Source organism: Lissotriton vulgaris, chromosome 7 (genome assembly GCF_964263255.1).
Source record: "Lissotriton vulgaris chromosome 7, aLisVul1.2, whole genome shotgun sequence".
Classification (NCBI taxonomy): Eukaryota; Metazoa; Chordata; class Amphibia; order Caudata; family Salamandridae; genus Lissotriton; species Lissotriton vulgaris.
In genome coordinates this window covers 1,528,699,462-1,528,725,570 of record NC_141695.1, presented here as the reverse complement: position 1 = coordinate 1,528,725,570, position 26,109 = coordinate 1,528,699,462, and the positions used below count along the sequence as shown (strand labels likewise).

The 26,109-nt window shown below is 48.1% G+C and overlaps 1 protein-coding gene across 1 annotated transcript in view; it reads right to left on the bottom strand.

The window, feature by feature from the left end:
- LOC147705939 (uncharacterized) overlaps positions 1-26,109 on the bottom strand; it is a 460,133-nt gene that overhangs the window by 92,869 nt on the left and 341,155 nt on the right. Inside the window, exon 4 of the mRNA XM_086929578.1 lies at positions 9,077-9,133. Within this exon, the coding sequence (XP_086785704.1) occupies positions 9,077-9,133 (57 nt within the window). The remainder of the gene's footprint in view (positions 1-9,076; positions 9,134-26,109) is intronic.

Below are 26,109 nucleotides of genomic sequence, written 5' to 3'. Positions count from 1 at the left end.
TGTTGTCTAAGGAGGGGCGCGCATTAACATCTGATCGAATTCAAGCAATTTTAGACACACCAGTCCCCCGCACGCAGAGAGATGTACGTGCCTTTATAGGGTTGACGTCCTTTTGTAGGCAATGGATCATGGGTTTTTCACATATCATAAAACCTTTGCTAGCATTACTGTCCAAAGCCACACCAATGCCTCTTGAGTGGACAGATGAATGTCAGAAAGCTTTTGAACAGCTGAGGCAGGCCCTTTGTTCCGCACCCGTGTTGGGCACACCGGATTATACGAAACCTTTCACATTGTACGTGCACGAGAATGATGGGTGCGCGTTGTCAGTATTAGTACAATTACATGGGGATAAGCAGAGACCATGTGCATATTTCTCTGCCATTCTGGATCCTGTAGCACGAGGGTTGCCTGGGTGTTTTCGAGCGGTAGCAGCAACAGCGGTGGCCATACGACAGAGTGAGGGAATAGTGTTATCGCACAAATTGTTGGTGTTAGTTCCTCACGCAGTAGATGCCCTGTTAAACCAAACAAAGACCCAATATCTCACGAGTGCACGGCTAACAGGGTATGAGCTGACACTCTTGGCGCCACATATTACACTGAAAAGATGTGCTACTTTGAACCCTGCCACTTTATTGCCCTATCCGGCCGAGGAGGGTCAGGAAGAAAAACATCACGATTGTGTTTTCCTGACCGAGGAACAGACAAAGGGTCGTGTTGACTTACAGGATGTGCCACTTCCAGATGTGGATGGGGAACTGTGGGTCGATGGGTCGTGTTTAAGGCTACCAGATGGCACGACTTCCGCAGCCTATGCGATCACGACACTTAAGACAGTGGTAGAAACAGCTAGGATACCACAAAAGTCGGCTCAGGCAGCAGAGCTGATAGCCTTAACAAGAGCCTGCGAACTGAGCGCTGGTTTATGTGTGAACATATACACGGACAGCCGGTACGCCTTTGGAGTGGCACATGACTTTGGGCTACTTTGGAGAGAACGTGGGTTTTTGACATCTCACGGAGAGCACATTATGCACGGAGAACTAGTGCGTGATCTCCTAAATGCGCTGTTAGGGCCAAAGAAAGTAGCGATAGTAAAATGCAGTGCCCACAAAAAGATTACGGATAAAGTGGGTCAAGGAAATGCCTTTGCAGACAGCATAGCTAGACAAACGGCTATGTCCCGAACTAGCTCCCCCATGTATGTGGTACAATCGCAGGCTGAGCGATGGAATGATGCTAGAGCAGAAATATTGGATATTCAAAAATCAGCTACTGAATCTGAACTTGCGGCTTGGGCAGCAGATGGGGTACTAGATGATGAGGGTTGTTGGAGAAGCAAAGACATGGAGAAGTGGAAATTGCCTGCGGCTTACTTACAGGCGATGGTCCAGATGACACATGGACTGGCTCATGTCGGAGCTCTTGCAATCGCTCGGCTTTTAACACGAGTTTGGGAACATCCCGAGATTGCTAATGCTGCAAAGAGAGTAGTGCAGACCTGCCTGGTATGTTTGCAACACAATCCTGGAAAGGGGACCCATACTCCGAAAGGAGGGTTCGTTCCACCTTCTGCACCATTTGAGGTGCTTCAAATGGATTACATCCAACTTGAGCGCTGCAATAACCTGAAGTACGTCCTAGTGGTGGTATGTGCTTTTAGCAAATGGGTTGAGGCCTACCCCACGAAAGACAACACGGCTTTGACAACAGCTAAGGTGTTGCTTAAGGAATTCTTTCCTCGCTTTGGAGTTTGTAAATTTCTATGGAGCGATAATGGGCCTCATTTTGTTGGAAAGATTGTGGAATATGTACTGAAGGGGTTAGGGATTCAGCAGAAGTTCCACGCTGTATTCCACCCTCAGTCAGCAGGTTTGGTCGAGCGGTACAATGCTACGTTGAAGCTTAAGCTGGCCAAAATTGTGGCGTCTACATCGTTGAAGTGGCCAGATGCTTTGCCGCTAGCACTGCTCTCTCTTAGATCAGTACCCCACTCACGAACTGGCCTTACGCCTTATGAGGTGGTGTTTGGCCGCCCGATGAATATTTGGGGGGTGCCCAAGCCGCGATTAATACATGATGTGCCTTGTGTTATGATGAATGATTATTTGGCAAGATTAACAAATGATTTGCTCTCTATTCATCAACAGGTTCGAGAAGCGCTCCCTGACAACTCTACTGGAGAGGGCCATGATCTCCGTCCTGGTGATCATGTAATGATACGCTCATTTGAAAGAGCAAGCAGTCTGGAGCCCAGGTGGAAGGGCCCTGAGCAGGTCCTTCTTGCGACCCGCACCGCAGTACGAGTGACGAACAGGAAGCGGTGGGTGCATTCGACACATTGTCGCCGTGTCTCTCCGGATCTGGTGACTCCTGCGGTGCTGACTGATTACAAGGAGATCTTGGAGAAAGAAAAGAGCCCAGCTGTGACGTCGACCGAAGTTGAGGGAGCCTTCCCGGACCAAGCTGCTGCCGGACGAGAGCGCTACAACTTGCGCCCACGATAAGAAGAAATTTTTTTTGCCTTTTATGACTGGTTGGTTACCGCTCCAGGTTTGTGAAACGGAAACCGGGAATTCCAAGGGGGGGGGGATCAGTTCTGCCAGAGTAGCGACACCCGTCTTGGCCCGGAGAAGAAAACAACGGCTACCTCGGAGTTCAGCACCGTATTTTTCTTTTTTTTTAGGTATACACGTATGTGTATCTGAGACATTGTGAACAATTTGCGCTATTTGAGACTTTGCACGAACATTCCTGAACTATGGCATCAACGGCATCTCGTGATAAGAAAATATTGGGTGCCTTTCTCTTTGTTCTGACTATTGTGGTGATAGCTATTATAGCCTGGGTAGTCGAACTTGTGGTGCCTGCACGTGAACATTTGCTGCCGACTACCCCGGCTCCGTCTGAACATTTTCATTTTACATTGCCCTTTCATGAAGAACGACACCGACAAACGTATTTGAATAACAGTTTCATTCAGATTCTTCACCACACACATAACATGACCAACACTTCAAATTGCTGGGTGTGTGGGATGTTGCCAGGGCACCAGAAGAGAGGGGGCACCCCACTTATTCCACTCCCGTTTTCGCATAATGGGTCATGCAACGCTTGGTACACCCTCCTTTTTACTTTGAGATGGCCAACCAAAGGGGGGGTGCTTTTCCGCTTGAATAAAGTATGTTCCCATGACAAGGATGGGTTTCCCCGGGCTGAGGGCACTTGATTTGAATGGGAAGAGTATAGGCCTGATAATGTGTCTGCCCCACGTGTATACAGCAACCAGCGGAACATTAATGTATCTAGTGCCCATGTTATAAATGTCATTGCTACAAAAGCCGATTTATGTATCAGGAATAAGGGCTCAATCGCAGTGGGGAAAAGCGAGTGTAATACTACTTTCACGTTTGATAGCCCGAATGGCATTTCATTTGTTGCATCACGAAATACATATTTTATCTGTGGAACGAAGGGCTACCATCAGCTTCCATTGGGGTGGTTGGGCACGTGCTACGTATCGTTTGTGTTACCTCCTGTATTCATTGCCCCTCCAATGTATCACAATGATTATACGTTGTATCATGACTTCGTCTTGAATAGAGTTAAGCGAACTGTTGTCCTGGAGGACGTTGACCAAACAGACACTGCATTGCAACAGTATGTGGACTTTAATCTGGGACTATTCTCCTTTGTGGGGGCTGCACTGAACAGCCGGAAAATCAGACGACTGACACGTGTTGTCGAGGCTGTAGCGAATGACACCGCCATTGCCCTGGGGAATATTACTGAGGAACTACAGATTTCCAGGATTGTTACGCTCCAAAATAGGATGGTGTTGGATGTCGTTTTGGCTGATCGTGGGGGGGCATGTAGAATTATTGGAAGCAGCTGTTGCGTATATATTCCGGACAATTCTCCATCTGTGTATGATGCCATCTCCAAGCTTCATAAAATTGCAGCTGAGATACACCCGGACAATGGAACTTGGACGCTTTCGGGATGGTTCTGGTCCATGCTTGCAATTTGGGGCTGGAAACTGTTGACGATTCTCTGTATACTTGTAGGAGCCATGTTTTTCATATGCCTATGTATTCAATGTGGCCCAGCTTTATGTTCAATGTGTTTATCAGCTTGCATACCATCAAAACGAGCTCTTGCCCATGACCAAATGATGCTTCATAAAGAGGTAACACAAATAATGTTAATAGACATCGAGGACGAACATCCTGATTATGTTCACTATGAGGTAGATTCAGCTAAACGCTAAAAGGGTCGTCTGTCGTAATTGGCCCGGCCGCATTAGCGATTAGCTGAACCTACACGTTGTCCTCCTTAACTTGGCTATATATGAAAACGCCATTTTGAATGTTGCAGCGGCCATCTTAGATCATGAGCGGCCTCGTGGCCGGCGTGCCCTTTAGTCCGTTGTCCGTTCCACTGACCACTCCAATCTGCCCAGCAACGAGCTATTTTTAGTATTGGTCAAGCCACACATGCGCAGTTCCAGCTGACCCGTAAACCTTCAGGAATGTGCACCAAACTGACCAGCGGAGTTGTGCCCCCTCCAATGAGCTGGCAGTATTCCAAAACATGACCATATATGTCTTTAAAATGTGTCTTAACTTGTGCCGCCTATCTTTTATTGCCCCAAAATTGTATATAACCGGGGTCACACCGGTGTTCGGTGTGATACCTCTTGCATTACCGAAGGGTGCTGTTTGAGTGTACCACCACCCCATGGGGTCTTAATAAACTTGTTCTTTGACTTTTACAGTTTCCGTGCCAACAGTTCTTGATTGTAAGTGGGTTATCTTCGGAACATGTAGGCCTTGGGAACCCTGATTACTTCAGAGTGGGCTAAAGAATGGTGATGGATAAAACCCAGATCTGTTGACTGGGTGCGAGTATTTGTTTGGTTCAGAAGCTCCGTCCATCACCACCCTCTTTTGTACCGCTTTGTTTGCCATATGTTGGCAGGGTATGCTGTGACGTGAGTCCCTTGCTCACTTTGCCACTGGATTCAAGCAAGCCGGGCTGAAGACGGCTGAAATGCCAGAAACCGGTCCTCGGAAGCTTGTTTCCGGTCCAGGGACGGCATGGCTTGGCAGTTCGGGCTGGACTGTTCCCATGAGGCACAGGGTCAGACTGATTTGCATATGGACATGTCTGAACTGGGGTGGCAGAGTGGGCTAAAGAACGGTGATGGATAAAACCCAGATCTGTTGACTGGGTGTGAGTATTTGATTGGTTCAGATGCTCCATCCATCACCACCCTCTTTTGTACCGCTTTGTTTGCCATAATTTGGCAGGGTATGCTCAGACGTGAGTCCCAAGCTCACATTGCCACTAGATTCAAGCAAGCCGGGCTGAAGACGGCTGAAATGCAAGAAACCGGTCCTCGGAAGCTTGTTTCCGGTCCAGGGAAGATATGGCTTGGCAGTTCGGGCCGGACTGTTCCCATGAGGCACAGGTTCAGACTGATTTGCATATGGCCATGTCTGAACTGGGGTGGCAGAGTGGGCTAAAGAACGGTGATGGATAAAACCCAGATCTGTTGACTGGGTGTGAGTATTTGATTGGTTCAGATGCTCCTCCATCACCGCCCTCTTTTGTACCGCTTTGTTCGCCATAAGTTGGCAGGGTATGCTCAGACGTGAGTCCCTTTCTCACTTCGCCACTGGATTCAAGCAAGCCGGGCTGAAGACGGCTGAAATGCCAGAAACCGGTCCTCGGAAGCTTGTTTCCGGTCCAGGGAAGGCATGGCTTGGCAGTTCGGGCTGGACTGTTCCCATGAGGCACAGGGTCAGACTGATTTGCATATGGCCATGTCTGAACTGGGGTGGCAGAGTGGGCTAAAGAACGGTGATGGATAAAACCCACATCTGTTGACTGTGTATGAGTATTTGATTGGTTCAGATGCTCCGTTCATCACCACCCTCTTTTGTACCGCTTTGTTGGCAGGGTATGCTCAGACGTGAGTCCCTTGCTCACTTTGCCACTGGATTCAAGCAAGCCGGGCTGAAGACGGCTGAAATGCCAGAAACCGGTCCTCGGAAGCTTGTTTCCGGTCCAGGAAGGCATGGCTTGGCAGTTCGGGCTGGACTGTTCCCATGAGGCACAGGGTCAGACGGATTTGCATATGGCCATGTCTGAACTGGGGTGGCAAAGTGGGCTAAAGAACGGTGATGGATAAAACCCAGATCTGTTGACTGGGTGTGAGTATTTGATTGGTTCAGATGCTCCGCCCATCACCACCCTCTTTTGTACCGCTTTGTCTTGGATCTCCGGCATTCTGTTGTGTACCATGGGTTAACCTTTGGTCACAGTTTAGAGTTCGATTTTAATTTCTTCCCGATGTTTTTAGTGAGAAGAAGCTCTAGCTTTACAGCCAAAGTTGAGTGCATTGATGTTGCAGGCAAAGCGTTTATCTCCAGGTGGCCACCCACTACCTCAGTGAAGGTGTTATAGATGTTTGTCATTAACTTTATTTCGCCTGTGACCTTAGGCCACTTGACAGATCTTCGATTATTTCCTACTAAGGGTTATACATTTTGCATACAGATGTCAGATTGATCGTCTCTTGCTAGCTGGGCTATTACTTCCAAGCAAAGTGGTCGGTGGTCGCAGTCATCCCTCGTATCCATTCTGAAGCTTACTATCCTACTCCAAGTGTGAGTGCTGTACATTATATAATCTAATCTTGACTGTGAGCTACCACACTTAAAAGTGTGGACAGAGGCTTTTTCGTCCCCATTAGTGAATACCCTCCCATTGCACGCCCTTAGACTGTCTTTTATAGTGAGCTGCACTATCTGCAGTGCTGCGTTTGTGCAAGGTTTTGGTGGCCCTGCCACTAATTGAGGTAACCCTGTGGCCATGTCCTCTTCCTCTGTTACTTTTTCTAATTCATTTAGTGGCTCATAGGCACAATTGAAATCCCCACATACGATCACGGTGTTGCTGGGGTCTACATGGTCCAAAGAGCTACCCAGTGTGTTGATAGTCTCAGATTTTAGAGTTTGCCTGGCTGGTCTATTATAGGTGTTAAACAAATACAATATTTTGTTGTTACTCTCTAAGTACACTGCCAAAAGATCTAGAGAGTCTATGGTGTAGTAAAACGATTGCATCCCCAAAGTTATTTTGCTCCATAATACAAGGCCCCCAGATGGTCTTCCTCTCTGCGTTGGTAGAGCATTCTTATAGAATGTTTTGTAGCCTAGCTTGTAGGGGGGGGGGGGGGGGGGGGGGTAAGTAACCATGTCTCTTGAAAGAGGCAGATGTCAAATTTGTCTATGTAGCTATGCTAGTCCGGGTCCTCAAGCTTTTGTTTTAGGCTAGCACCATTCCAGGATACTATAACTATAGGAACTTGCCCTGTCGTAAGTATTTTATGTGTTGAAGTGGTAAGGTCTATAATAGGAGTCGCACCCTCATGACGTAGCACACACTCCAACTCATTTGTGCAACTAGTAGCGCTACTTGTGCCTGCGGCAGTTGGGAAACCATTCAAACACGGATTAAACATCCTTATTGGAGTTCTTTGTCCAGAGTAGTATATCCTTGGCACAGCGGGGAGGGTTGTAATCTGGGGGACCAACTAACTTCCTCCAAAAGTCAATCATTATGTTCTAGGCTGGAGCTACTAGGTCTAATGCCCTGCAGTGAGAGCAAAGGTGGCTTGTGGGGGATAAAGCTCTTAAATTGAATAGAGGAAGTATCAGGGGAACAAGTGCGAAATTCTAGGATGAGTAGGTTTTCTACAAGGCCTGGTTCTTTTAATGTCAGCTTAATACAATCCAGAGCTTGTCCTGATGGTGTAAATCTGCTTGCCCTGGTAATGTCATCTCGAATTACCAAGCGACAGCCCCTAACATAGCGGATCCAATGGATCGCTTTATGAATCAGGGTTTCCTCCCCCTCAAATCCCTGTCTTATGCCATGTATAGGAACGTTGACCTTGAGGATTTTGTTTTTACCCATTCTAGTCAATTCAGTTATGTCCCCACACATATACCATAATATGCTAAAGATACCGTTGTACCACACAATCTACCCCTACCTCCAGGCACATACAAAGTGGCACATAATCCAATTGAGGATTCTATACTAAGCCCAGGGCAACATCAGGAAAACCAGCATTAACACACCCAAGGTAGACCCCGGCAGTACCCTGATCTGTCAGGTCATCTTTACTGAAAGACAACATCAATACCATACCAGGCACAGGTCAACACCGATGGCACACTAAAATTAAAAAACAACAAGAATTCAACAAGGGTCACCACAGAGATTCTCGCCCCCACCCTGATCCTAGCACCACTTGAGACACAACAGCCCTACCATACCAGACTTGGCACAGGTACAACCCTTTTATCACTCCGAGGTCAGGGTACAACAATGCAGCATATCCTAAAAGTCCCCATTTAATGCATTGACATTTCATACAAGCACCAGCGCATTCATACAGGGAATGCAGACTCAAAGCATATCAGACAAGAACTGCTCACAAGAGACAGGGGAAGAGCGACAACAACTTGGTTTGAGGTGTAATCCAGTCATCAGAGAGGACTTGCTGTCGCTAAGGGAGAGACTAAGACACTAGAGCGAGGTGAAGTTTACTGGAAACACCAGCAAAAATGGCAGCGTACAGCAAATGGCAGAGATGTCATGTAAGAACAAAGAGATGAAGTACCAAAATAATGCATGCATTTTACAGAAGACACATGTTAAGAGGTGAATCAATCAAAGAAGAGGTTGAGCCACTAGAGGTAAGAAGCAGTTGGCAGAAAACATTTATTAGAATGTGCAGTATTTCCACTGTCATATTAGAGAGAACACACAGATCATTTATAATTGCCCTAAAGAACAGGATTTTTTTAAGAAAATATCTTGGAGGAGAAATATGAAATAGCTTAGTTAGTCATATGCGAGTCGTGTGTCTCCCAAAGGTTGGAATATGGAAAGCTGTTAATGAAGAGGGACACTTATGTAGACTTTAAAGTGGGCGTGAAGGAGACAAACAAGAAGTGCACAAGAAAAAGGGCATGATTGAACAAACAAAACTCACAGTTGCTGTTGCGGTTGTCACGTTTTGCTCTTCGGGAACCACAGTTCCAGTTGTTTTCTACAAGAGATTTAACTCATATTAACTGTTTGCGAACCAACAATGTGTCAATCAGCATCGAGGGTGGCATAACATTAAGACATACTAGCAAAAGACTTTTGTAATGACTTGTCTTTTCTGACAGTTTTCATACTTGTGTAACTTCTGTGCTCGTCTCATGATCCTATGGCACCTCTCAGTGCTTAGTACAATGCAACAACAAGAACACTGCTTGTAAAGGGACAACTATGAACGCAGAAAAAGTAGTGTATAAGCTAATTCCGGCCATCTCTTGACAGTCATGGGTTTGGAGAAAGGACACAGACCTAATAATAAAAGAATGCAGTGAAATTACTTACACTACCCTCTGATCACCACCATAGAGGATACTTTTACCAACCCCTACCTACCCTTAGTGGAGGGCTCCCACGCCCGGGTCCGACTCGGCAAGTGCCGTTGAGCGGAGGGCGGTTACAGAAACAGACCGGAGCAGGTGCCTCTGTGGAAGGAAGGTAGGCCCAAGAGAAGCGGGGAGTACAGAGGGTTGCTGTGATTTTTGGAACAGTTGAACTTACCCTGCGCAAGCTAAGGCTGAGTAAAAGCAGGTGCGTAGCCCTGTTTGCCAAAAAAATTTCATTTTTCATGACGGATATTTAAAGGCAAGGTGACATTTTTCACAACTGTGTGAAAATGGCGCTTCATCTGTATTTGCAATTTGTAAAATGAATCAAAATTAACGTTTTCAGATCAAAACAAACAGTGCAACCTGGTGAGAGAGAGATGAAAGGGCTAGAGAGAGCGCATGAGAGAGGAGAGGGATAAAAAGAGGCAGAGACAGGAGAGGGATAAAAAAAGACAGGAGAGGGATAAAAGGATAGAGAGAGTGTGTAAGAGGGGGGATGAATAAAGACAGGAGAGGGCTAGAGAGTGAGTGTGAGAGAGGAGAGGGATAAAACTAGACAGCGAGAGGAGAGGGATAAAAGGATAGAGAGGAGAGGGATAGAGAGAGAGCGTGCGAGAGGGGGAGAGGGATAAAAAGAGACAGGAGAGGGATAAAAGGATAGAGAGGAGAGGCATAAAAGAATAGAAAGGAGAGGGATAGAGAGAGAGCGTGCGAGAGGGGGAGAGGAATAAAAAGAGACAGGAGAGGGATAAAAGGATAGAGAGGAGAGGCATAAAAGGATAGAGAGGAGAGGGATAGAGAGAGTGAGCATGCAAGAGAGGGATAATGACAGGAGAGGGATAGAGAGCGAGCGCTTGAGAGAGAGGAGAGGGATAAAAAGAGACAGAGGAGAGGGATAAAAGGATTGGAGAGGGATAAAAGGATAGAGAGGAGAGGGAAAGAGAGAGATCATGCGAGGGGAGAGGGGAATAAAGACAGAGCAGAGGTCTAGAGAGTGAGCGCGTGAGAGAGGAGAGGGATAAAAGGATAGAGAGGCGAGGGATAGCGAGAGAGAGGGGAGAGGGATAAAAAGAGGAGAAGGATAAAGAGAGGAGAGGAATAAAGAAAGAGTGTTAAAGAGAGGGAGAGAGCGAGGGGCAGGGATAAAGACAGGAGACGGATAGAGAGCGTGTGAGAGAGAGAGGAGAGGGATAAAAAGAGAGAGAGAGGAGAGGGATAAAAAGAGAGAGAGAGGAGAGGGATAGATAGAGCGAGAGCATCGTGGTCACACACAGAGGAAAGCTTGCATTGTGAGATATAGTTGCCGTAGTAGTTTATTCAAAAGTTTATTCAAAAGACTGACGTGTTTCGATTGGAACACTCTTTGTGGTGTTATTTCTGATATTTACATGTGTTGATCGTCTTCATTGCTTAATTTTATCCGCAAGAAAGTGTCACTCATAGTCGTTGAAATGTCACTATAATTACACTGAAATTATGAAAATGTCACACATGGCAATCTGAAAACTTGGCAGCTATGGGGAGACACCACAGGGGCGGGACACTTCCGGCGGCAGTCAGCGCTCTAGTTTCGCGCTGAGCCGCTACTTAAACGGATGGCCGAGCACACGCGCAACGGAGGCGGCTAGAACCTGATGCGTGGTAGTGCTGCTAGCTGCTGAATTGCTAGTGACTATTAACAAGTAACGTTTTTAGCCTGTTCACTTCTATGTTTATAGCTCGCTCATTTGCACATTGAAAAACTGTTTGCACTTTGAATCAAAATACTTTTACCAAGCCCTACCTACGCTTAGTGGAGTGCTCCCACGCCCTGGTCCGACTCAGCAAATGCCGTTGAGTGGATGGCGGTTACGGGAGACACCCCAGGACGGGACACTTCCGGCAGCAGTCAGCGCTCTAGTTTTGCGCTGGGCCGCTACTTAAACGGATGGCCGAGCACACATGCAGTGGTCTTGGCAAGAACCTGGCGCGAGGTAGTGCTGCTAGCTGCTGAATTGCTCGTGACTAATCTTTAACAAGAAATGTTTTTAGCCTGTTTACTTCTATGTTTATAGCTCGCTCATTTGCACATTGAATAACTGTTTGCACTTTGAATCAAAATACTTTTACCAAGCCCTACCTACCCTTAGTGGAGTGCACCCACGCCCTGGTCCGACTCGGCAAGTACCGTTGAGCGGAGGGCGGTTACGGGAGACACCCCCAGGGCGGGAAACTTCTGGCGGCAGTCAGCGCTATAGTTTTGTGCTGGGCCGCTACTTAAACGTATGGCCGAGCACAAGCGCAGCGGGCGCGCCGTAGGCTTGCCAAAGGCAAGCCCGTCTGCACCCGTCCGCGACCGGTGGGGACCAGAGGCCACGACCCATGTCAGTTTCAAAAACATCGTGTACAAGTACTGGAGAAAGTTTCAAAAATATCCTCAGGTACAGTGCTCAGTCATTGACTGCACTGAGAAGGGCCGTTGGTAGCAACTGCTCACACTCACTGAACTTAGCTAACAGCCCTTCATGCTGCACTCATTGTAATTGTAAGCTCCAGCCCCTCAGCAAGGAAATACAGGCACCCTGTCTCCCACTCAAATTCTTCCTTCTGAACTGCTGCTCCCTTCCTAGGCACTCAACAGAAATCACCATACAATTAGATGATCTCAAACCTGATGCCTTATTCCTGACGGAAACCTGGCTTCGAGACGAAGTCGACCCAGCAGTCACGCAAACTTTTTTTTTTTTTTTGGTGTAAGACGTTTATTAAGTACTGTCAGGTGTACACAGCGTCACGCCAACAACCCTGAGGCCGGCCGCTATTCGTATATATTATCAGGTAAGTACAATGCATCAAATGTAACTGTACACATGCAAACTCACAGTTGGAAATGAAACATCATGACAGTACGCTTATGCAGTAAACAAATCTATGCGTCTCACTTTTTATAGTTTTTTGTTTTGTTAACCTTCAACCCGTGCGGTATCTGATCTGTATATGGGATGTTTTTCCGTCCATCAGTGGTGAGCCCATATCAAAGCTTGGTACGCTACACATAATACATTGCATAATTGCCTAGCTGAGCTGGAACAAGCCATAGTGTCTTGAAGAGGTAACAGTCTGGTATAACAGACACCCAGCCTTCTATAAACAGCCATATAGCGCCATCCAAAAAGCAGAGTCTCACATTGATGGCATGGGTGGTCCACAGTAGGACGAAAGGGGGACATCAACACCAGTAACTGAGGCCACATCTATCCGCATCCCTCCCTTGACCCATGATCACAAGAACTTGCAATAGTACAACATCAATGTAAAGTGCATACAGTTAATCGCAGGGCTCTTCTGCGGATACCTCTAGCAGATAACATTGTAGTGGAGCCCAGATATCAGTAGGTCTGGAGGTGACAGGTAGCAGCTCAGAGTAGGTATGCAATTGTTCCTGACAGTACACCAAATCTTTCACCCAATCCTTGAATTTGGTGGCTCTTCCCCTCCCCCATCTGCATGCCACTCTTCGCTTAGCCAACAACATAGCTAGCGCTACATATCTGCGATGGGCTGCCTGAAGCGGTTCCACATAACCCAGCAGTGCCAATACCGGAGACGGTTCCACCAGTGTATGTATCATTTTGGAAATGGCCGTTAAAACCTGTACCCAATAGCGGTGAACTTGGTCACACCCCCATGCAAGGTGTAAGAAATCCGCCCCCGGAGCCCCACAATTGTCAGTAGCTCTCAAATGGAATCTGTGCAGACGTGCAGGTGTGTGATAAAGTCTGTGTATACATTTGTAGTAAATGATCCTATATCTACTACTAGATTATATGCGTTCCGTCTGCTGCAAACAGAAATTCCATTGTCTATCTGTGAGAGTCGTGACCAACCCCTGATCCCACTTCTCCCTGGCAGGCAAGTCAGTATATTCTATATTGGCACGGACCGATTTGTATAGCGTGGACACTAATCTGCTGGGATTGTCATTTAAAAGAATGTGTTGTAGCGGGGCAAGGACAGGAGGTTCGTGTGGAAAGTCAGGTGTAACCGCCTGCAGGCCGTGCCGGAGCCTGATATAATAAAAGACATCTAATGGCGTGGGCTGAATTCCATCGTAGAGCTGTTCCCTAGAGCGGAATGTGCCATTATGGTACAGATCCCCCCATGTAACAACATGTATTCTTTTCAGCAGTTTCTGAAAGCCTGATTCTTGTAAAAGCGGCATTTGTGGGTGATAAACCAACGGCAATAGTGGGGCGTACAACAACTTCAGGTCAAGTTTCGAGCTGATATACTGCCATGCAGTAACAGTGCTTAATACAGTGTTGGGGGTTTTATCTCTACCTTCCACAGTGGAGTAAAGTGCACCCTCAATCGGTGTAGGGTGTGCCAGCCAGTCTTCAGCCGCCAATTGGGGCATATATCTGGGCTGCCGTATCCAAAAATAAGCAAAATGGGCCTGGGCTGCGCGGTAGTAAAGTTCAAAATCTGGGATTCCAAAGCCCCCCTGCGAGTAGGGTCGAATAAGAACCTCCCATTTGAGTCTCGGTGATTTCCCGCCCCACACTAGTCGAAGTAGTTCAGTATGCAACAGTCAAAAAAAAATAACTCCCTGGGTGGAACGGTATGTTTAAAAAGAGATATAGTAATTGAGGGAGTATCACCATCTTAATAAGCGACGCTCTGCCAGCCATGGACAGTGGAAGGGTAATCCATCTGGAGATGTTATCACTGATCTTATCCATTACAGTGCCATAATTAGCACGAATCAATGTCTCTCTGTCCTTCTCAATTCGTATTCCCAGGTATTTGAAATCTCCCTCACACCAGGCAAGCGGGTAGTCCAATGCAAACCTATGCGTTGAGGCAGTAAGTGGGAATATACATGACTTGTTCCAGTTTATCTGGACACCGGAGAGAACCCCAAATCGTATAAACTCTCTAAGGATAGGATTCAAGTTCTCACAAGGGTGACGAACATAGAGCGTAATATCGTCAGCATACATTGAGATCAGTATCTGCCTATGAAAGCACCGCAATGCACTATCACGGTGATGTTGGCGCAGTTTGGCCGCCAGGGGCTCGGTGGCTATGGCAAATAGTAGCGGGGAAAGGGGGCAGCCCTGCCTAGTTCCTCTAGAAATCGGAAATTCAGAGGACAATTTGCCGTTAATGAGGACCTTGGCCACCGGGTCCGTATACAATAATCTAATCCAGGATATGAAGATTAGTGGAAAGCCCATACGTCCGAGCACCCGGAAGACATAATCCCACTCCAATTAATCAAACGCCTTTGTGGCATCCAAAAAGATGGCCGCCATTGGCAAGTCTTCATGAACTGAATCATAAACCGAAAAAAAGGTGCGGAGGTTATGCGACGTTGCCCTACCCGGGACAAAGTCAGCCTGATCTGGGAGTATCAAGTCAGCCAACAGAAGACTAATGCGTGTAGCTATTAATTTGGCGAGAATTTTCACGTCACAATTTAATAGTGACAGGGCCCTATACGAATCGCATCGGGTAGCAGGTTTCCCGGGCTTGAGAAGGGACGTTATTAGGGCGATCCTCATGGATGCGGGCAGGTGGCCTACCTCCAGAGCATCCTCATATACTTCGCGCAAAACCGGTGCCATGAAGTCTATATATGTCTTGTAAAATTCAATAGGAATGCCGTCCAGTCCAGTGGCCTTACCAGAACTCATGTGCATGATAGCCTCCCGCACTTCATCGAGTTCAAATGGGGCACTAAGAAAGGCACGCTGCGAATCACTCAGCCATCCCAACGACACATCTGCCAGGTAGTCGTCTAGCGTCAGTTCTCCCGACCGGGTTGAGGAGTACAAAGTACAATAATGCCCTACGAATTCATTTAATATGTGTGTAGTGTCCCTGAGGAGAACCCCTTCCGCCGTCTCTAATTCAAGAATGATAGTGGGCGAACGCATAAGTTTAATCGTCGCAGCTAAGGCCTTCCCAGGTCTTTCGCCCTCCCCATAACTTCTGGCCACCCAGTGTTTGTTCCTGAATTTCACCTCCCGTGCGGCTTCATCAGCGTATTCCGACAGTTTATCTCGTATTGCCGCTAGTGCGTCACTCCCAGGTCTAACATGAAGAGTAGCCTCCGCATCTCTAAGTTCTGACTCCAGAGCCTTCAATCTGTTCCGTATAGCCTTAAGTACCCCTGACCCTTTCGAGATGCAGAGTCCCCTGAGCGTGACTTTAAACGCATCCCAAATGGTTTCAACATCATTTACTGAGTCTTTATTGCGCTGAAAGAAATCCAGACATTCGCTTCGAAGCTCCTCCTGAAATTCAGTGTCTAGCAGCATCGTGGGTTGCATACGCCATGCCGTGACAGGGGGGCCCAGTTCAGTGCCTCGCAACGTGATGAGGACAGGGGAGTGGTCTAAATATGTTCTGGGGAGATGCGCTGAGTGTAGCAGGGATGTGTAAAGCTGTGGTGTCAAGAGGATATAATCCAATCTGGCCCATGACCTCGCCTGAGCAGTAAAGTGTGTACCTTCCCCCGTCGTTCCATGCATAGACCTCCATGCGTCTAAGAGGTTATTATCTTCAATCGTTGCACGGAGAAACTCCCTCCCAGTAGTATAGTGGTGGGGGGCAGGATGTGATCTATCCAAAGCAGGATTTAGGGTAATGTTGAAATCCCCCCCCCCAAATAAGGTGCTGTGGCCCTGTTTCTACAATTGCCGCTCATAGATCAGTAAATTATTGCGGATCATCCACATTAGGCCCGTAGCAGCAGGCTAGTCTTACAGCCATGCGCCCCAATCTACCCCACATTAAGCAAAATCTCCCCTGTGTGTCAGCCTTCGAGCCCGCTAAATGAAAGGGCGTGTTCCTCTTTACCAAAATAGCCGTACCCCGTGCATATGACGAGTATGAGGAGAATACTGTATGCGAGGCCCATTTCTTTCCAAAGGAGTGTAATCCATGCGGCTTGAAATGCGTCTCCTGGAGTAAGGCAATATGTAATTTATGGCAGTCAAGATAGCCCAGTATTTGCCTCCTCTTCCTAGGATCGCCCAGCCCTCTCACGTTCCACGTGAGTATATTCAAGTCAGTGTCCCCCATACAAGCAGGTGGAAATATGAGCCAGAGGCCGCGGCCCAATTCATGGCAATTCTGACACTAACAAGCCGCAGGCTATGTCCGTGATGTGGATATACCATTTCCCCCAGAGAGAACAGAGGACCAGACTCATGGAGAGTGTCGTCGCCCCCTGTAGCATACTGCTGCAAAGTAGAGCTTTCAAAGCGCACCACAGGCTCATTCACATTCCCGATGTAGTCAAAAACACCCATATCTAAGCGTGAAAGCAGCTCTTCGATACCTATTGCACATGTAATAAACATAAACCAAACAATTCCCCTAAGTATGCATCCATCCCACCCATCCCCAAGAGCCCTCAGCAGGCACATAGTGTGCGCAAAAGCAACAGCAAAAAACACCCCCCATCCCTCCATTGGAGCTCCACACAAGTCCTCAAAAAGGGTCCATGTCCTGCTGCCTGCATACATCCCATACAATACATCTCTCCCGCCACCCCCCACCCACTGAAGCATCCCCAACTTGCCAGTACCTTGAGCCCTCCCCCCAAAGTTCGACCCAAACATTCAAACATGAATAGAAATGGTACCAAGTCACGTGGGGTATACCCATTAGGGGACATCTGAGGTGCACTACCGTCCACCCCCATTCCTCCCGCTCCGTGCAAGCACACCCCCTATGTCTCTGTCCGGAGGGGAAGGGAAGAGGGGGTAGGTGCCTGGCATACGATACCACCTGTAGTCCGTACCGGTCCGTGGTACCCCTCGAAATCGTTGAAGTTTCCATAGTCAGTAGTGACACCGAGTCTGGCCGCGAGGCAAGGACAATGTCGCAGTAGCGCGAATAAATCCAGTTAGCAAAGTACAGTTGTCTGCCTATTCAGAGCTTGAGTCGTTCTGGTTCTCAGCAGCTGCAGCCGGTCTTCCTCGTTTCGGCAATGTTCTAATGTACTCCTCGACCTGTTGCGGGTTGACAAAAAAAGTTGTGTACCTTGATGGGTCACTCGCAGTTTGGCCGGGTACAAAAGGGCATAGTCAATTTGCAGGTCCCTAAGTTTCTTCTTTACAACCAGGAATTTCCGTCTTTGTTCCTGCACCACTGGGGTGAAGTCAGGATAAATAGAAAATGTCACTCCATCATACGTGAGGTTCTGATTTGCCCGGGCCGCTCGCAGTGCCGCATCGCGATCTCTATAGTTGAGCAAGCACGCTATGATGGGTCGTGGCGTGGCTCCAGGTTTGGGCCTAGGTCCAAGCGATCGATGAGCGCGCTCCACAATGAACTGGTTTGAGAAGGCCTCCGCTCCCACCGCCGCAACAAGTATCTTTTCAATATAGAGCTCCATCTTCCCTGTGTTGGTCGTCTCCGGTATGCCCGTGACGCAAATGTTATTCCGTCGGCTCCTCGCTTCCAACTCCTTATTTTTGGCGGCAATTACTCGCAGCACATTATCCATTCGCGATAGTCTCGAGGTATGAGACGCTGTGGTGTCATCATTGTCAGATATTCGGCGCTCCACTTCTGTGAGACGCTCTTCGTGGATATCCATTTTCTGGACAATGCCGTCCATTCTGGCCGAGAGTCTGTCGACTTTGTCCACGACAGTGGCAAAGCCCTGGCGCATCTCCTGTAGCATTGTAGCAATGTCCGGCGCCGTCTGGGCTGGCGTGGATATCTCCGCAGACGGGCTCCGAGGTTGTCCGCTATCCACTGTGTTCCGCGTGACCTTCTTTTGCACTGCAGGTTCAAACTGTAGTTTGGGCTGCTTATTGTCTGGTTTCCCCATTGCGCCACGCAGATAAGGGGTGCCTTTTCCGAGATGAGTGTTGGTCTTACCAGTCGCAGCCTTCGGTGGATAACTTCCCCTTCTTCCAAATACTGCCACTCCCCAATCAGACTGCCCTCGCTGTATCACAAGCCAGTTAATAAGGACGTGATAATGTTAACAATAGTAATATGTAGGGGAGAAGGGTCACTGCTCCCGGGCAGGTGTGCAGAGAGTCCATCTAGCACTGGCACCGATCCGGCCGTGCGCAGTCATGCGGCTCGATGCAGCTGGCAGTGCCCCAGGCCCAGCTCGGAGAGTGGAAGAGCCCCTACGCTCTCAATGTGGCCCCACCGCCGCACGGGCAGGGGAATCCGCGGCCCAGGCTTCGCCTAGCGGTGTTCTGAAGGCCGGGGTGAAGTGCCCAAAACCTTCAGGAATGCATGCAACACTATAGTGCCTCCAATTAATGTATCAGCGTCAGCGGCGAATCCGGGTTCTTCCCATACAGAAAGTCAGCGGTAGGCCTCAGCACCCTCCACCACAGTCACAGGCAATCTTCTCACCGGTGTCTCAGGATCCTAGGTAACGGGCTCCGAAAGGCAGCGGGAGGAGCCGCAATCCGCCTCCGCGGGTGCGCCTAGGAGAACCGTCCGTTTACGCTGCTCGGGCCTGTGCACCTCGTGTTGCGCCCCGGTGTCGAGTAGTCTCCCGCTCCGCCACAGAGCTCCGCAGCGGCAGGGCGTCTTCAGGGTGGAAACTTCAACCAGCTCTAACTCCGAAGTTCCAAAACTCCGAGCCGCCAAACTTTCACTGAGTGCTTAACAGCTCACACTCGGCAATCGTAGGGGGTTTTTGGACGGGCCGGAGCAGGTCAGACAGGATAAAAGACGGATATTAGCGCCAGGCTGCTGGAGCCTCACGAGAGTGCGGCCATTCAGCTCGTGCGCCCTCTAGCGCCCCCCCCCAGTCACGCAAACCTTGCCACTCAGCTACTTAATTCAAAGGGTGGATCGTAAGACTGGGAGGGGTGGGGGTCTAACCATATTATTTAAAGACAGCTTCAGTTGTCGGTCATCTACAGACAGACCCCTGGACTGTGGGTGTATGAACTTCGTCCTGGAGGTCTCTCCCACTAGCACCTTCTCCGGCCTACTGCTCGACCGTCCTCCAGGACCCATAGCTCAATTCCTTAACGCTCTCCCCCCTCTGATCGCCAATCTAGCCCTAACTCCAGCCAATTTTACAATACTAGGTGACCTTAACATCCATATGGACGACCACTCTAACCACATGGCTATTGAGATATCCACCAGCCTCGCGGCTCTTCAAATTAAACAGAAAGGCTTTGCCCCCACACATGACAAGGGCCATCTCCTCGACCCAGTGTTCAGTAACGACCAGAATCTCTATGTTGACCCCCCGTCCCCCTCCCCTGGATGGATCACTTACTTATTCCTCTGATTTTGGAGTCTCTACCGACCCCCCCTCCTCCTCAAAACACTACGCTGACACTCAATAGGAAATGGTCAAGTCTTCCCATTGATCGATGCACAATTGATCCTCAACACCACCAGACCCCAGGCCAACTCCGACCCTGAGGTGGCTAATAATAACTTCAATGTACGGATCCTAAACTCTTTGGATACTATTCTCCCAAAAAAACTCTCACAAGAATCTCAGGCAAAAATCTTCACCCTGGTTCACCCCTAAATTAAGAGAGCTTTAACAGTTCTGTAGGAAAGCAGAAAGGAGATGGAGGCAGAACTTCTCGGATGAAATGAAACAGGACTATAGAGAGGCAATAATTAGGAGGTATAAGGCAGAGATCAAAACCGCCCAAACCAACTTCTATGAGGAGAAAATCAACGCGGCTGCTAACTCCCCTAAAGAGATTTTTCGTATTGCCAAATCTCTCTCCTCTGTGCCACACAAACCTCCTAACTCGGACGAAGCCCCAGACCGGTGCAACAACCTAGCAGAATATTTCCATCACAAAATTCAGACGTCTGTCAATATTTCTCTTCCCTTCAGCCTGAGCCTACACATGACAGGACAACCACTGCTCACCTAGAACCACACTGCACCTTAGGAGAACTTCCACTGCTAGATGCTGAGTCCCTAGACACCCTCATCTCTAGGGTATCTTCTGGCTCCCCCCTAGACTCCGCCACCCACAGTACCTCTCATTGGTCACCAAATCCGTAAGCCCAGTCATCCTAGAGGCACTAAACTCCTCTATCATCTCTGGTACGGTGCCCCTGGCATGGAAATGTGCCCAGGTGAGAGCTCTCCTGAAAAACCCAACCTTGATCACTCCAACATGGCTAATTACCGTCCCGTCTCCCTCCTTCCCTGGTTGAGCAAATTACTGGAGAGACATATAAACTCTACTCTAGTACAGCACCTAGAATCCAATAAACTGCTCCACATCACCCAAACCTGATTCCCCCCACAACTTGGGACTGAGACAGCCTTAATGGCGGTAACTGAGGAAGCTAGGAGACTCCTGGATCAGGGTAGCTCAGCAGCTATCATTCTATTAGGTCTCAGTGCCGCTTTCAACACTGTGGATCATAACATCCTGCTAGAGCGGCTAAAAGATATGAGAGTGTCAAACAAAACTCCGTCTGGTTCCACTCCTTCCTAAAGGACAGGTCGTTCCAAGTCTTTGAGGGAACTGCCACATCCAATCGGTGGCCTCTTAGCTGTGGGGTTCCCCAGGGTTCGTCCCTAAGCCCCACGCTTTTTAACACCTTTATGGCCCCACTGGCAGAAATAGTCCTTCCATTCGGCATCAAAATCATCACCTACGCAGATGATACCCAATTGGTGGTCACACTCAACCACCCTGAGGGATCATCTGGTGCTCTTGGTGCCTGCCTAGAGGCAGTAGCCGAATGGATGGACCGCTCCCACCTCAAGTTGAACGGGGACAAGACCGAATTGATGTTTCTGGGTAAATCTCCATCTCCCACCTCAACCCCTATCTGGCCAACTTGTCTTGGCCCCATGCCCATCCCAAAGCAGCAGATCAAGAGGCTGGGCATATGGCTTGACAGCTCCCTCGGTTTCAACCACCAAGCTTCTAAGCTGTCGGCCACTTGCTTTGGTCTAATGAGAATGCTGAGAAAGATTCTCCCCCTGCTCTTCTTCCAGGCCAGGAGGATTATGGTCCAGGCTCTCATACTGTCCCGCTTCGAGGCTATAAGTCATTCAGAACTGTGCGGCTCGCCTTCTGCTGCAGATTCCCTGGAGACAATCTGCGAAACCTGCCTTGAGTAACCTCCACTGGCTTCCTATCCGTTTCAGAATACAGTTGAAGGCCATATGCATAGCCCACAAAGCAATGTGGAAATCAGGCCCAGGTATCCTTCAGTCCCTGGTCACCCCCTATCAACCCACTAGGAGTCTACGCTCCAGGTCAGCATTCCGGGCCACCTCCGTAAAAGTTTGCAGATCCAGGTGGGGTGGACGTATTTTCTCCTTGAATGCTTCCAACCTCTGGAACTCCCTCACTCTTCGAGGGGAACGCAATCTGCTAGCATTCCGTAAACGTCTCAAAACCTATCTTTTCACTATCGCACACTAGCATCACTCGCACCTCTGTCTCTCCGCTCCGCAAGCGCTAGGAGGCCTCTGGGTAGCTAGCGCTATACAAATCCAAATTCAATTCAATTCAATTCAATGCCTCACACAAGAGCCAAATAATGGCTCGAATCCCCCAAACAACGCCCACCATGTTTCTGGGACAAGCATGTGGTAATCACATCCAACAAATGAGTGTTATTGGAAATCTGTACCCATCGCTGACCCCTCATCCTCCTAATGGCACAGAAGGGACCTAAGACCTCAATCACAGAAGCATGGAGTAGCAACCGTCACAAGACCCTGCCCACCATCCTTTCTGGTCTGCAGAAGAGACAGAGGAGACTTCAGACTACATTGTATTGATGTTTCTCCCAATAACCCAGGCCTATCACCATCCTGGGTCTAGCAGAAATCAAAAACCTTACACTGCCGTACTGTAGAGAAATTATCATTACCTGCTGCTGACTGCCTAGTGGAGACACGGATCTCACACAAGAATGGCGCAGAACTCCATTAACCACCAGCACTTACCTCCTACTGGGTAATAGAGGAGGCAGACCACAGTGCATAATAAATCTTCTTCCAGGCCCTACCTGCCATCCTACAAGAGTTACAATAATATTCTTTTTTATCCTTTTTTGAGGATAAATTGAAGCAATAACACTTACAAAAAAGCACCAGAAATTTTCTAAACTAAAATTAAGATACATCGAAAATTTCATAAGGGCACACCCGCACTATTCTGGCTAGCTATAATGAAGAACCCGAAGCATCTCTCACAAGGGACATAATAGATGATTGTATTTGCTGTGAGAAATGGATGGATATTCCATGGCTCGCTGGGGTCATTAAGAGTTTGGAAATGGTCAATTATGATAGACTGTTTTTTAATACGAACACAGCTGCAACAGTGGATAAAAACGTTTTTAAGTCAGCACTGTATGCCTATTATAGCGCGGTAAGAATAGAAAGGAAATCTAAGAAACAAACTGTTGCTAAATGTATACCCATTGAGTATCCTGAATACTGTTTACCTAGTTACATTATATTCTAATGTCCCAATGGGAGAAGGGCCTCCTCTTCCGTCTAAGAGCTGGGATTGTAAGATATCTGCTTTGCTTTCCCTCTGAGTATAATTCAAAACTTGGCACTCTGCCATGCCCATGTGATGGCCATAGCGGACAAACACTTTTGCACTTTTATTCTTCTGTAAATATTATATGAAATATGCACAATGGTTGTTAATTCAATTTTTTTAAAACTGTCACCTATCAATTTAACTGTTGCTCTCAACTGTATACTCAAATTGGATAATGTTGAACTGATTTTGCGCATTGGCACTTTTTGAGAGTAGCTACGTGGGTTCAGACATCTATGTGCAACCTATGGAGTTACTTATATGTTGCTATCCACAACCAACCACTGTACCTATGTTTACTGTATTTTGCCACATTAGGAACTTGACACTCTATTTTTTTTTCTAATGTGTTTTTATCTTGTACATGTTCTACTTTTATGGATACGTTGTTATCCGAATAAAGTCTTTGGATTGGATTAGATTGGATTGGTTATCCCAAAACGCTCTGAGATTAGCCTATAAAAGACCACTGATGCTGACTGACAATTCACTCTTTTTTTTAAAACTTAATTTTTAGTTTATTTCCAGTGTTCTCATATTTGCAGTGTATTCACACACAGTAATCAAAATATTTTTAATTGGCATGCACACATACCTTAACAGATAACGATATGACCCAGACTTTACATATCATTTATCCAGTTGATATTTTACAATGTTTTTTCAAGGATATACAGCTTTGTGTCAAAGACAGTAGCTAGGTAAACCATAGGTTAACAGATTACACCATTTCATTCCCACCGCACAATTAGGTCTCTCCTTCTCTTAAGCAGTTTCTTCATCTGGTGTCATACAAATTACGTAGTCCCGGAAAGGTCCCCAGACATCTCTTGTCCTAGTCATAGGTGGAAAAGTGTCCGCATATAATTCTGCCACACAGTATCATGTCTTTAAGCCAACCCTTGAAACAACGCTGCCACTGCAAGTAATTTTCTAAAATGTTTTGGGGCATCTAACACATACCCCAGCATAGCAACTAATAGAGAGATGGGAAAGTACTGATCTGTCATTATATCAAGAGCTTGTATCTATCACCTGTGTCCAGAATACAGCAACCGCCGGACAGCTCCATGCTAGGTGGAGAAAGTCAGTATGGTACACCCAGTGTAGGTATTTATAAAGTATGAGCCTATATTTCCCAATAGAGGACACCTCTTTACTCTGTGTGCAAAGAAGGCCCATTATCTCTGATTTTTACACCCAGATCCGAGGACCAAAGGGATCTACTCTATTGCATGCCTCTGTCACTGAGTGCGCTCGGAATGCACTGGTGTACAGTTTAGTGATTAGTTATTTGGGGTAAAGGAATGGTCAGTAATACGGACAATGAATAGATCCAGTCTGCCAATATTTCAGGAAAGGTGAGGAACAAGGATCTACTATCAATCTCACTACGTGCGTGTGACGATGAGCGTGAGGTGGGGCCAGAGATTGAGCGAGCGATCGAGCATTAGCCAGGTGCAGGGACTGTGAATCGAGCAGCAGGCCCGACCTCTCAGACCGAGGATCAAGCGCCAGACCCAGAAGGACTGGAAGGAGCTGTAGAGAGCACATACAGGCCCCGGAGACATCAGTGAAAATTGTGGTGAGCGGTGTTAGGGGTGTCATGGGAGGAGGGAGAACTGCAGAGAACCCCTGAGAAACAGCTAGAGCCTCAGGGTGTGAGAGGGGGCCACTAGTCCGTTGTGTGAGGTCCCCCCTGAAGGCTGCATGGGAAGGTGTAATGTTCACAGGTGTGGTAGCGGTACAGTCTACCCACAACCTGAATGTATGCTTTGACGCTGGCGTATGATGCCAGGCACATGTATAAAATAAAGAGGTGTGGCCACGCCACAGATCCGAACACTACCGTAGAGTGTCATTTCAGCCCCTGCCGTGCGCACATGGTATCCCGCGCTGCAGCTTACTACACTGGTGATGACAGTGGTAACAAGCTCACACTGCATCAAATCAATGCACAACTCCACAGCACTCTGCAACAGTGAGTAGCCTGCTGCAACCAGAGAGGGCCCTGCAGCCCCAATAAGAGCCAGCCTGCTGCCACTAGAGAGGACCCTGCTGCCCCAATCAGAGCCAGAGTTCACACAAGGGATTAACCCTCAGCACCCCGGCCTGTGACCATGCACAAGTCTGGCTCCCCAGCGCCCCTTGGTGAACTTCGATGACTGGGGCAGACTAATGAACCATGGTGCACAGCAGTCAACCTCGGTCAGGCAGCTGCTTCTCCAGCCAGATAGAGAGGCAGTGCACGTGCCGCGAGGTACACCCACAGCTGCTTCGTAATGGCGATGATCCCTTCCAACGAGCCCTTCGTAGTGGACAGTGCTCCCTCTTCCCTCACCCCAAAATGGAGGGACTGGACAGAACATCTCCAATTTTATTTTGAAGGGGCAGGAATAGCCTGAGACAGGCGCAAAGCACTGCTCCTCCACCTAGGAGGCAAAGACATACATCGCATCTACAAAACGCTGGTAGAGGCCTCCCCTAAGACGTACATGACACTGCTAAACGATCTTGATGCGCAATTCAAACCGATGGCAAACAGAGACTATGAGAGATTCATTTTTCGCCAGGCCAAACAGGAAGCGGAGGAGTTGTTAGACCCGTTCTATGGGCGTTTGAAAGAGCTGGCCAGCACGTGCGGTTTCTGGGATGAACAAGAGGAAATTAGGGCCCAGATAATACAGGACTGCTACTCCTCAAAGCTCAGAGAGAACATCCTCCAAGAATACAGCAAATCCTTGGTTGACATCGTCACCATGGGATGTTCAAAAGAACTAGCAAAGGCCAGAGCATATAGAGGCCGCTCTCCACCATTCCATCAAGACGGAGCAGATGAACGCTGTGAAAGCCAAGTCTCGCTAAAGCCCGGGCAAGTGTCCGCAGGACAGAAAGTAGGAATGGGGCTACTGTGGGGCCATGCCCCACTGCATGCAGGACTGCCCAGCAAAAGGGAGGAGGTGCATGGCCGGCGGAAGGATAAACCATTTCGCAGCAGTGTGCAGGTCATGGAAGGACCAGAAAGAAACGGACCAGACTGTAGTCGAAATACA